The 12,289-nt window shown below is 43.7% G+C and overlaps 1 protein-coding gene across 10 annotated transcripts in view; it reads left to right on the top strand.

Annotated features, from left to right (window-relative positions):
- Positions 1-12,289, top strand: part of nrcama (neuronal cell adhesion molecule a) — a 475,148-nt gene that overhangs the window by 405,758 nt on the left and 57,101 nt on the right. For 9 of the 10 annotated variants that reach the window (XM_068050995.1, XM_068050994.1, XM_068050993.1 and 6 more), the window contains 4 exons: positions 2,608-2,833; positions 4,081-4,196; positions 5,381-5,585; positions 10,391-10,513. In XM_068050995.1, the coding sequence (XP_067907096.1) occupies positions 2,608-2,833; positions 4,081-4,196; positions 5,381-5,585; positions 10,391-10,513 (670 nt within the window). Of the gene's footprint in view, positions 1-2,607; positions 2,834-4,080; positions 4,197-5,380; positions 5,586-10,390; positions 10,514-12,289 lie in introns of those variants that run through there. The other variant, XM_068050999.1, reaches the window with a different exon arrangement.

Here is a 12,289-nt window from a genome sequence, read left to right as displayed (position 1 = left end):
CTTTCGCTGGGGTTACCATGTCACCCCCCTAGCTAATTCAAGCTATTTTAACTTCCTTTCCTCCTGCTCCTTCTGGAAAATTGGCTCTCTTTCCTTCTCTTCTCTCTCTCTTTCCCTCTCCTCTCTCTGGAATTCCAATACGACGTCCTTTGTTCTAATTGTATTTTTGCTAACATTACCTTGTCTGAGTCTGACTCCAACCCTGTCTCTGAATCTTCAGGTTCGAGTGAAAAATGGTTGGCCACAAGTCTGCGGATTTCAGATTTCTTAGCTTTTGTTTGGAACATAGTCCCAAACTGCCCAGCTACGTTCCTCAACTCTTCCATAGATAGGGCCTTTAACTTATCCCAAGTTACTTCACCCTGGCTTGGGAAGGTACTGGCTTTGGATGTGGATATGTTAGTATTCTAGCAACACAAACCACAAGAAAGCCAGTGCTGAAGTTTTTTTTTGATAGGGATCAGTTTGGTTTCCCACTTCCATTTTCTTGTTTATCTGTGAGTTACAATCACGAACTAGAGTCCCTAATTTTCTATTACAACCAGGTGAGGAAGGGGTCTCAGGCTTCGCCTTCGCCCCTTCAGGGTTTATCTTTTTGTAACACAGTGATTGAACTTACCACCTCAGTGAGCACTTGCTCCTGTTCCTCTAATATAATTGCAAATGAACCAATCAGACAGGTTTTCTTGGATTTGAACAAGAAAGATGTAAGTTTATTATCCTTATCACTCTAAACTGGTTAATATTACTAAATTACGCTAGGCATCCATGCTCACATTCATGCGAGAGAGAGAGAGAGAGACACACACACACAAATAGATTAGAGAGGGAAAACAGAGATGGGTGGTTGGAGTACAAAGAACAAAGAACATTACAGCACAGGAACAGGCCATTCGGCCCTCCAAGCCTGCGCCGATCTTGATGCCTGCCGAAACTAACACCTTCTGCACTTCTGGGGCCCATATCCCTCTATTCCCTTCCTATTCATATATTTGTCAAGATGTCTCTTAAACGTCGCTATCGTATCATAGAGTATGAAATAAATGGAATTTGAATACAGTCAGCAGTTCCAGAGTCCTTAGTTAAAATTGTAGTCCTGAAATCCTCGCTGGGCCACGTGCACAGTTCGGACTTGCTTCTCAGGCTCCAGAAGGCTGAAGAGGGGATTTTGACCCTTGTATCCTAGTTGCTGGTTGTGGTGGTCTTGGCTTGGCTTTACCAGCGGCAGCTGAGGCTTCTCTGGATCTTTATTGGAAAGAGAGAGAGCTGCTCTGTGGATGGCTTCTCAGTTACTGCTCTGCCTTCTGACTCACAAAAACTCTCAGTCTCCCCAGAGCTGCACAGTCGTCACATGACATTACCAAACCTCTTAGTGGTATTAATGAGGTCCTTCTGGAAGCTTCTCTGATTATTCAAGGCTCTACCCCCTCAAGCTGTTCAGTCATACCTGGTTTTGGGGGGGGTGGGGGGTGTCCCTGGCTCTTTCAGAGTCAATGGGTGTCGATGACTCTTGATGCCTGCATTGATAAGGCCATCTCAGGTAATTGAATCAGAGAGCACCCCATTGTTCTGGCTAGTTGAGTCAATCATGTTTGTCTCCAGTCTACTCTGTTGATTCATATGCAAATTGTCATGGCCATCTTGGCTGCCAGCTTTTCTTTTTAAAAAATTATTTGTAAGAATATCCAGTAAAAGTCTCAGGCCAAGTTCAAATCGATGTAATTAATATTGCTTATTGGGCATGTGAGGTTTTCATAATATATAAGGCTAGACAGCGCATGCCTGTGGATTATTCTAACATTATGGAGGGATTGTGCTGAGCCTCATTCTTTTCTCACATGATGAACCCACACTGCAGCAGAAGTTACTAGATAAGAATCAGAAGCCCTGGCTAGGTTTCCCCTCCCAAGCCAGTGGCATTAAGTCTAACTGTAGCCCTGCAATTACTCCTCTGTGGACATTAGCAAACTGAGGTCAGCCGAGAACATCCTGTGGCACTACACTACACTAGACAGTGGTGCACTCAGTATGCCAGGCGGTGCTGCACTTGGTGCATCAGCAGGACAGCTAATTTCCCATAATTCCTAATGAGGGTCCAGAAGATGAATAGCTAACTCATTTACAAACATTTATGGGCGTGAAAGAACTCTGCTGTATTGGGCCTGACCCATACAATTGCGATGCCTTGTGCAACAATACATATAAACTCCTCACTTTACTCGAAACTATGTGATCTCCTGGGAGAGGTGAACAGGCAGATAAAAAGCTTGGCCAATTGTTGAAGGGCGGGGGGGGCGGTGTTGCATTGGTGGGCGGGCAGAAAATCTTTAAAATTCCTCTCCTACTAATGTAGGCAATCAAAATTAATCCAGAAACCACATTGGCCCAGATTAATGCGATGTAGTTATCTACCTTTTGCAAGGTGATCTTTGCCAAACCAAAAACATGACTGACTTGAAGGAACTCAACAACACAGCATTGACTGCATGATCAAGCAACATATTCCAAAGGTCCACTATTGTCTAGGGAAAGAATCACATCTTGGCATCCTGATATCTAACCTAGTTCTGTCTTTACGTGACTAGACATTTCCTATTGTTTCTTTAGCCTTTGAAAGGTGTCCAGGCCAATGGACCGGGCCTGACTTACAAAGTCAGCTGGAGACAGAAAGTTGGCGATGATGAGTGGACCTCAGTGATGGTTGCCAACGTTTCAAAATATGTCGTCTCAGGCACACCAGAATTTTCACCCTATGAGCTGAAAGTGCAGGCATTTAATCGTCTTGGAGCTGCCTCGGAGCCTGAAGTCATAACCGGATACTCTGGCGAGGACTGTAAGTAACTGCTTTTCATTAACATTGGTCTCATTGTTTTATCATTTAATTTTAATGACCAATTGTTCTAAGCAATCCTTTGCCTGACTGAGGGATTGGCTTCAGATATCACAAATGCAAATTCATAGCTCGAAATGAAGTGCTCTGATAGTTGAAGTAGACAGCTCCCACCTTTCTCCAGTGACCTTGTGGGCAGAGGGAGTGTCCAGTGTTGCCATAATGAGCAGAAAGTCACCGGCTGGATTTCCAGTTCGTGCTGAGTTACCTGTTCTTGGCAGAGACAGTGATTGTGGAGCTACAGTTGGCCTCCGAACCCCTGGGCTAAAGAGGAGGAATATCCAGAAGGGTTTCCTGCTCCTGACTACTGTCCAGCCCCACTGCTGGAAAGGGCATGCCTGTGGGATGTCACTTTGTACGCGGTGTGAGCTAGGTTGTGAAAAATTATCTTGCTGTCCAGATGCACACATGAGAAATGACACTTTGCCATGGTATCTAAGGACAATTGGCCCTACTTAAAGACAGGTCCATTGGGAGTGGACTGCAGAGGAGGGGAGACCTCTGTTTCCAAAAATTGGGACCTTGCGCATCCTGGCTGCCAACAGCTGAACTCTCACCCTCACTGTTGTCTGTTGTGGTTCACGAAGATTCAAGAAAGGTTAAGTAGAGGAAATATTTTGAAATGAGGGAAAGAAGCAAAGTTTCATGCATCACAGTTCTTTGAACAGGGGCAAGAACCTTCAAGAGCACACTATATATTTATCATTGTGGTAGTTTCCTGCTCTCATGTTAGACGTAACTGCCTTCAACTTGGTTGGGTCCTTCCCAACAAAGTCATTAGTAGTTGATACCAACACCAAAGAAAAATTGGTCCAAACAAAGGCAATAAACTTAATAACACCATGTGTAGAATTCTTATTTCTCTTCTAAGGAACATTTTTAGGCCTGTTCTACCTACAGCCCATTGCAATCATAGGAATGCTATGATTTCATTCATATAGCCAATTGTCTCCTAGCTTATTATGGGATTCCCCTTTCTCAGTCCGCAGTGAGTGAGGACGGTTGGGAAAGCAGTCTTGTTCTATTCTACAGTAGTGAATGATGATGAGAGAAGAGAATCAACAAGAAGAGAATCCAAAACATGTTCTTGTTGGCTGAAAAGATATTTGATATCAATTCTGTCGTTATCTGTGTGGACCTGTGTGGCAGTTATTAGTTATTGGAAAATAATTTGACTGTTTCATTTCCAGTACCAATGTTGGCTCCTACCAATGTGCGTGTCCATGTCGTCAATAGCACACTGGCAAAAGTGCATTGGGATCCAGTTCCACTGAAAAGTGTCCGTGGATTCCTCAAGGGATATAATGTAAGTGGGTGAAATAACCTCTCAGCAAAGTAATATTCCTGCTCTGCGTGACAGATTAGCAGCCCCTCTGATTGCTGAGTGATTAAATCCAACAGGTCACATAGACCAGGAAAGGCCTTCAGCTTAATCCAGCTATGTGCTAAGTTAATTGGTCTCAGCCAGTGTCATAGCTGGGGCTCCACAGCTAGCATCCTAAGCTAGGAAAGAGAAAATCAGCCAGGCTTCCCATCCCTGATAGACAAAAACAGAAAAAGCGGGAAGCACTCAACATCTGTGGAGAAAGAAATAAAGTTAGCATTTCAGGTCGATAACCTTTCGTTAGAATTGAAAGATGTTAGAGCTGGCTAACTTTTAAGCAAGGGGGTGGAAAAAGTAGAAGAGATAGGATACAGGGCAGGAGTGATTAAATTACAAAAGTGATTATGTTGATAATGTGGCAAACGTAGAAACAAAAGATGAATGTAGAGGAAATTGTAAATGTTTACAGCAGAGGGGGAGAGATCAATGAAAATCTAGCAAGGAGGCGAAGGCTCCTGTGGCCCACCAGTGTGATGGATCCCACTCCTGATCATTGTCTCTTGACCTCTGGTGGAATTGCACCAATGTGGATGCTGGATGGATACAGGCTGAGGCCTACACTCACTGCCTGGGCCCACATCCAAGTAACTAGTTGGGGAAGGTAGCCAGCAAGCAGTTGATGATTTCAGCAGGGAAGGAGAAACAATTGGTGGAGAGTGGAATAATATCTGGAAAATAAAAGAATGCTAGATTTCTAGTCAGTATGTACATACACTTGGTGATTCCAAGGCTAACATTTGTGTGCAGGGAGGGCAGCATTCCTGGAGGTGCCATCTTTCAGATGTAAATTAAACTCGGGCCCCATCTGCCTTTTTTAGGTGAAGATAATGGTCACGTGCCAATTTTCAAAGAGCAGTAAGTTCTCCCAGTGTCTTGGACAACATTCCTACTTTAACCAACACTACACAAAACAGATTAACTGATTATTATATTTTTGGCACCCTGGTGTGCATATAATGGCAGCTATATTCTCCTACACAAAAGCAGTGATCACACTTCAAAAGTAATTCATTGGTTGTGAAGTGCTTTAGGAAGCCTAGAGGATATGAAAGGCATGATGTAAATGCAAGTTCTTCCTTTCTATTCTCTGTACTTATCACACGCAGATCTACTACTGGAAGCAAGGAAGCCTGATCAAACGGAGCAAGGGCCACACGGATGTCAAGATTTTGAGCTTTAGTGGAGACAAAAGCCATGGCATGTTGCCAGGGTTGCAACCTTTCAGTGATTATAAGCTGAATGTTCGAGTATTCAATGGGAAAGGAGAAGGTCCCCCCAGTGATAATATCGTGCTGAAAACTCCTGAAGGAGGTAGAGAATCCAATTGCATTACCTAGCTGATTGAAACTTTTGTTCTGTACACACCTGACCCTCTGGCACAGGCATATTCTCAAGCTTTCATACTGTTCTTTCACCTCCGGAATCTGTGTTCAAATCCTGCCCATAGAAGACAGAATAAAGGACTTCTCTCCCTTCTATCTGTAAGGGTTTGGAAGGTCTTGTCCCAATTTCAACTGGGTATGGACACACAGCACAAAACTACCTCATTATTTACAATTTGCTGTTGGGATATGGGCAACGCCTGCAAGGTCAGCATTTATTGCCCTTCCCAAGTTGCCCTCAGAAGGTAGTGTTGGGCTTTCTCCTTGAACTGTTGCAGCCCTTGTACTGACGCTGCTCCCATGATTGTGTGGGGTAGGGAATTCCAGGGCATTAACCCAGCGACAGTGAAGGAATAGTGATAAATTTCCAAATCAAGCTGGCGTGTGACTTGGAGGGCCACTTGGTAATGATGGTAGTCACTATCTCTCCACTAACTGGACAGTAAAATTGCAAATTCTGTATGTTAAGACTTATGGTGAGAAAAACTAAATCTGCTGCGTAGTCCAATTCGGATTTCGCTCTACGAGTTCTCCACATTGCATCTTGCTCAACTCGAGTCACTCTCTCTGTAGTTTCCTCCTTCCTCTTGTTTTCCTCCTTCTCTTCCTATAGGGAATTATCCAGCACCTTGCCTGTAAACCACAAAATGGGCTTGTTAGCAAAATTGAAGCTCATGGTATAAAAGGGGCAGCAGCAGAATAGATACAACATTCACTCAGCGATAGAAAACAGAGAGTTGTAATGAATGGCTCTTTTTTGGACCAGAGAGAGGTATACAGTGGTGTTCCTCCGGATTTAGTACTAAGACCACTGCCATTTTTGATGTACTTTAATAACTTGAACTCGGAATTTTGTAGTTGACACAAATGTAAGTGTATAGTAAACAGCGAGGAAGATGGTAATAGACTTCAAAAGGACAGAGATGTAATGGTGGAATGGGCAGCCATATAGCTGATGAAATTCAATGCAGAAGACTATGAGGTGATACATTTTGATGGGAAGAAAGAGAGGCAATAAGAGCTAAATGGTACAATGTTAAAGGGGTTACAAGGTAAAGGTGGCAGGACAGGTTAACAAAGCAGTTAATAAAGTATATGGTATCCTGAGCTTTATAAATAGAGGCATAGAGTACAAAAGCCAGGAGGTTATGCTAAACCGATAGAAAATACTAGTTTGGGCAAGCTTGTTGTATTGTGTCCAATTCTGAGCTTTAGGAAGGATGTGAAGGCTTTGGAGAGGATACAGAAGAGATTTACTGGAATGGTTCCGGGGTGAAAGATTACAGTTATGTGGATAGACTGGAGAAGCTGGAGTTGTTCTCTTTAGATCAATAAAGATTAAGAGGAGAGAGGAAATTTGATAGAGGTTTTTATAATCCTGAAAGGTTTAGGTAGAGTAAATAAAGAGAAACTGCTTCCAGTGACTGGTGGGTCGAGAACCAAAGGGCAAAGATTTAAGGTGATTGGTAAAAAAAACCAGAGGGGACATGAAGAAAAACATTTTTACGGAATGACTGTTTAGGACTTGCAACGCACTGCCTAATAGAGGGCGGCACAGTGGCGCAGTGGTTAGCACCGCAGCCTCACAGCTCCAGGGACCCGGGTTCGATTCTGGGTACTGCCTGTGTGGAGTTTGCAAGTTCTCCCTGTGTCTGCGTGGGTTTCCTCCGGGTGCTCCGGTTTCCTCCCATATGCCAAAGACTTGCAGGTTGATAGGTTAATTGGCCATTATAAGATTGCCCCTAGTATAGGTAGGTGGTAGGGAAATAGAGGGACAGGTGGGGATGTAGTAGGAATCTGGGATTAGTGTAGGATTAGTATAAATGGGTGGTTGATGGTCGGCACAGACTCGGTGGGCCGAAGGGCCTGTTTCAGTGCTGTATCTCTAAACTAAACTAAACTAAACAGAGCAGTGGAAACAGATTCAATAGTAATCTTCAAAAGGGAATTGGATAAATGAAGGGAAAAAAATGCAGGGATATGGAGAACCAACAGGGGGGTTGGACTAACTGGGTTTTTCTTTGAAAGAGCTAGTTCAGACTCAATGGGCTGCATGGCCTCCTGTGCAGTACAATGATTCCTTGTTTGCCTTGACAGGGTGATGGTTTATCACCCTGCCCCTGCTGGCCAGCTGAAGAACAGCAATGTTAGCTGCCTGGAAGCTGGTGAGCTCTGTTGTTGTTCTGTAGTTAGAGGATTCTGAGTGTCACAGTGGTAAAGCTGGAAGAAACAAACAAAAAATATTTTTTCTTTTACCCAAAGAATATTTTATTAAAAATACAGCTTTATCCAAAGTGACAAATGTTCAGAATAATAAGTCAAGCTTTTTATTAGAGGCAAAACATCGGTGTTACTGAAAACAGAAAACAGATTGGGCGGCACAGTGGCGCAGTGGTTAGCGCCGCAGCCTCACAGCTCCAGTGACCCGGGTTCAATTCTGGGTACTGCCTGTGCGGAGTTTGCAAGTTCTCCCTGTGTCTGCGTGGGTTTCCGCCGGGTGCTCCGGTTTCTGCCCACAGCCAAAGACTTGCACGTTGATAGGTAAATTGGCCATTGTAAATTGCCCCTAGTGTAGGTAGGTGGTAGGAGAATGGTGGGGACGTGGTAGAGAATATGGGATTAATGTAGGATTAGTATAAATGGGTGGTTGTTGTTCGGCACAGACGGTGGGCCGAAGGGCCTGTTTCAGTGCTGTATCTCTAAATAAAATAAATAAAAATAAAAACATTCTATGATGGGATAATTCATGTACTCATCCTTTTGAGATGTCACACTAAGGCCCTGTTTACCATTTCCAGTGGTTTAGGTGGATGTAAAAGAACTCAAAGCAGAGCACATTATTTCCTCAGTGTCCTAGCTAGCATTCCTCCATCAGTCAGCACCAACAAAAGAAACAGCTTAACATTTTTAATTCATTCATGGGATGTGAGTGTCACCAGCAAGACCCATAGCTAATTGCCCTTGAGAAGGTGGTTGTGAGCTGCCTTCTTAAACTGTTGCAGTCCATCTGGTGTAGGTACACCCACAGTGCTGTTAGAGAAAGAGTTCCAGGATTTTGACCCAGCGACAGTGAAGGAATGGCGATATTGTTCAAGTTCAGTATGGTGTGTAACTTGGAGGGGAACTTGCAGGTAGTGGTGTTCTCATACATCTGCTGCCTTTATCCTTCTATGTGGTCATGGGTTTGGAAGATGCTGTTGAAGGAGCCTTGGTGAGTTGCTGCAGTGTATCTTGTAGATGGTACACGCTGCTGCCACCAGTGGTGGAGGGAGTGAATGTTGAAGGTTGTGGATGGGGTGCCAATCAAACGGGCTGCTTTGACTTGGTTGGTGTTGAGCTTCCTGATTGGTGTTGTATTCATCCAGGCAAGTGGAAAGTATTCCATCACACTCCTGACTTGTGCTTTGTAGATGGTGGACAGGCTTTGGGGAATCAGGAGGTGAGTTACTCGCCACTGAATATCTAGCTCTTGTAGCCATAGTATTCATATGGCTGGTCCAATTAAGTTTCTTGTCAATTGTAACCCTCAGGAAATTGTTCGGGGATTCAGCAATTGTAATGCTGTTGAATGTCAAGGGGCGATGGCTAGATTCCCTCTTGTTGGAGATGGTCATTTCCTGGCACTTGTATGGTGCGGATATTATTTGCCATATATCAGCCCAAGCTGAATGTTGTCCAGGTCTTGCTGCATGTGGACACGGACTGCCTCAGTATCTGAGGAGTTGTGAATGGTAATGAGCACTGTGCAGTCATCAGCAAACATCACCACATCTGACGTTATGATGGAGGGGAGGTCATTGATGAAGCAGCTGAAGATGGTTAGGCCTAGGATACTACCCTGTGGAACTTCTACAGTGATGTCCTGGGGCTGAGGTGATTGGCCTCTAACAACCACAACCATCTTCCTTTGTGCTAAGTATGATTCCAACCAGTGGAGAGTTTTCCCCCTAATTCCCAGTGACTTCACTAGTTCTAGGGCTGCTTGATGCCATGCTCAGTCAGATGCTGCCTTGATGTCAAGGGCAGTCACTTTCACTGCACCTCTTGAATTCAGTTCCATTGTTCATGGTTAGGCCAAGGCTGTATTGAGGTCAGGAGATGAGTGGCCCTGGCAAAAACGAAACTGAGCATCGGTGAGCAGCTTATTTTTGACTAAGTGCCTCTTGATAGCACTGTCAACGACACCTTCCACCACTTTGCTTATGATTGAGAGTCAACTGATGGGGCGGTAATTGGTCAGATTGGATTTGTCCTGCGTTTTGTGGACAGGACATACCTAGGCAATTTTCCACATTGTCAGGTAGATGACAGTCTTGTAGCTGTACTGGAACAACTTGGCCAGGGGCGTGGCTAGTTCTGGAGCCCAGGTTTCTGAGATTTTGCTGTCTCTGAGTGGCTGTCCTGTTTGCTGATCTAACAACAGTTACTGCACTTCAAGGTCCAAATCATCTTAAGTAAGATGCTTCAGCATAATTAGACTTTATAGAAGTATAAGTTTTACTGTGTGCTAGAGGGATGGGCTTCGATGGACTGAATGGCCACTTCCTATCCCTGTCTTTTCTATCTTATATTGTCATATAAGCATTGCGTTAAAACTTGGAGTAACATGAACATTTATTTCGTACAATTTCTACTCTTGAACTTCTTGTGTCAGATCTCCTAATAATGTAACAAAATACAGGTTACTTGTCCAGGTGATATATGTATTAACATGATATATGTACTGTTTATCAGTTCCCAGCTCACCAGAATTCTTGAAGATAACAAGCCCAACATTTGACTCTCTGACCCTGCAGTGGGGCCCTCCACTTCACCCAAATGGCATTCTCAAAGGATACACACTCAAGTACCAGCCCAGTAAGTATCTGTAAGGCAGCAATTGTGTGGGACCTTAAACTGTTTATTGTTTAATGCAATTAAACAGAGGATATGGTGCACAGATTAAATTCAACCTACTGAATTGTATTCGCTTTGATCACTATTGTGTATTAAACTGAATTAAGCACTGATGCCATTTGGCAACATTGTTTAAATCCTCTTCGCTCTGATGTTTCAGCCCCTACCATTCCTGTCCTGTGTCAAAGGTGCATTTCATTTGACGAGAGGAGAAACTTATTCACTCAGAGGGTTGTGGATCTTTGGAAATCTCTACAGCAGAGGGCAGTGAATGCTCAGTTGATGAACATATTCAAGACTAGGATTAATAGATTTTTGGGCTCTAAGTGAATCAAGAGAAATGGGGATAGGGCGGTGAAGTTAATGTAGAAATTCAGTCATTATCCTATTTAATGGCAGAGCAAGCATGTGGGGCTATATAACCAATTCATGCTCCTAGTTAAAACCAGGTGAGGAGGGGGTCTCAGGCTCCCCTTTCACCCCTTCTCTGGTTTGACCGCAACAGGCTTTATCTTTTTTAAACACAGTGATCTAACTTACCACCACAGTGCACACTTGCTCCTGTTCCTCTAATATAATTGCAAATGAACCAATCAGACAGGTTTTCTTGCGTTTAAACAAGAAAGGCGTAAGTTTCTTAACCTGATCACTCTAAACCGGTTAAAATTATTAAAATACACTATGCCTCCAGGCCCCACATTCACACAGGAGCCACACATGCACACATTACAGAGGGAAAAACAGAGTTGGGAGGTTGGGGTAGAGTCTGAAATAAATGGAATTTAAATACTGAATCTCAGTCCCAGCATTCTTAGTTGAAATTGTAGTCCTGAAGTCCCGCTGGGCCACTTGCACAGTTCGGGCTTGCTTATCAGGTTCCGGAATGCAGAAGAGTGGCTTTATCCTTGTCTCCTAGTCGTTGGCTTTGCTGGGCTATAGGTTTGAGGCTTAGTAGTGACAGCCAAGGCTCCTCTGGGTCTTTACTGGAGAGAAGAGAGGTATGTTCCCTTGCTGGATCTCAGTTACTGTTGGCCTTCTGAGTCACCACTCACAATCTCCAGAGTGGCACAAGCAGTCACATGGTATGACCATCTCTTTGTGTTTTAATGAGAAGTTTCTGGAATTTTCTCTGAAATTCAAGGCTCTCCCCTTAGGCTGCCCAGACATACTTGGTGGGGGGGGGGGGGGGGGGGTGGCGGTGGAGGTGGTGTTGGCTCTTTCAAAATTTCAAAGTCAATGGATTTTGGTGGCTTTTGATGACCACATATTGACAAAGCTATCTCAGATAATTGAATCAGAGAGTATCCCATTATTCTGGATAGGCTGAGTCAATCGGGTTTGTCTCCAGTTGGACCTGTTACTGATTCATGTGCAAATTGCCATGGCCATTTTGGTTGACAGAAAAGTTATTTGTAACAATTTCCAGTAAAAGTGTCAGGCAAAGTTCTACTCGATGAAATTAATATTTTCCATTTGGCATGTGGGGTTTTCATCACATCCTACTTGTATTCCACAAAAATATGTACTGCCTCTCTTTTGCTAAAATATGATATCTCGCATGCCTATTCACACGGGGAGTCCAGACTAGGTGTTGTCCTCAGGTGATGTGAGCTTAGGGACTGGGCATAATCGGACCAGGGAACATAGGTGCAATTTAGTCACCATTTTAAAGTTGTATGTTCTGTCCTTATTTTTCATTATTTCCATTATATGTTCTTGTGTCCACATTTGTAATTC

Source organism: Heterodontus francisci, chromosome 18 (assembly GCF_036365525.1).
Source record: "Heterodontus francisci isolate sHetFra1 chromosome 18, sHetFra1.hap1, whole genome shotgun sequence".
NCBI lineage: Eukaryota > Metazoa > Chordata > Chondrichthyes > Heterodontiformes > Heterodontidae > Heterodontus > Heterodontus francisci.
Note: the sequence above shows the minus strand (reverse complement) of the source record. Positions and strands in the feature narration are given on the sequence as shown.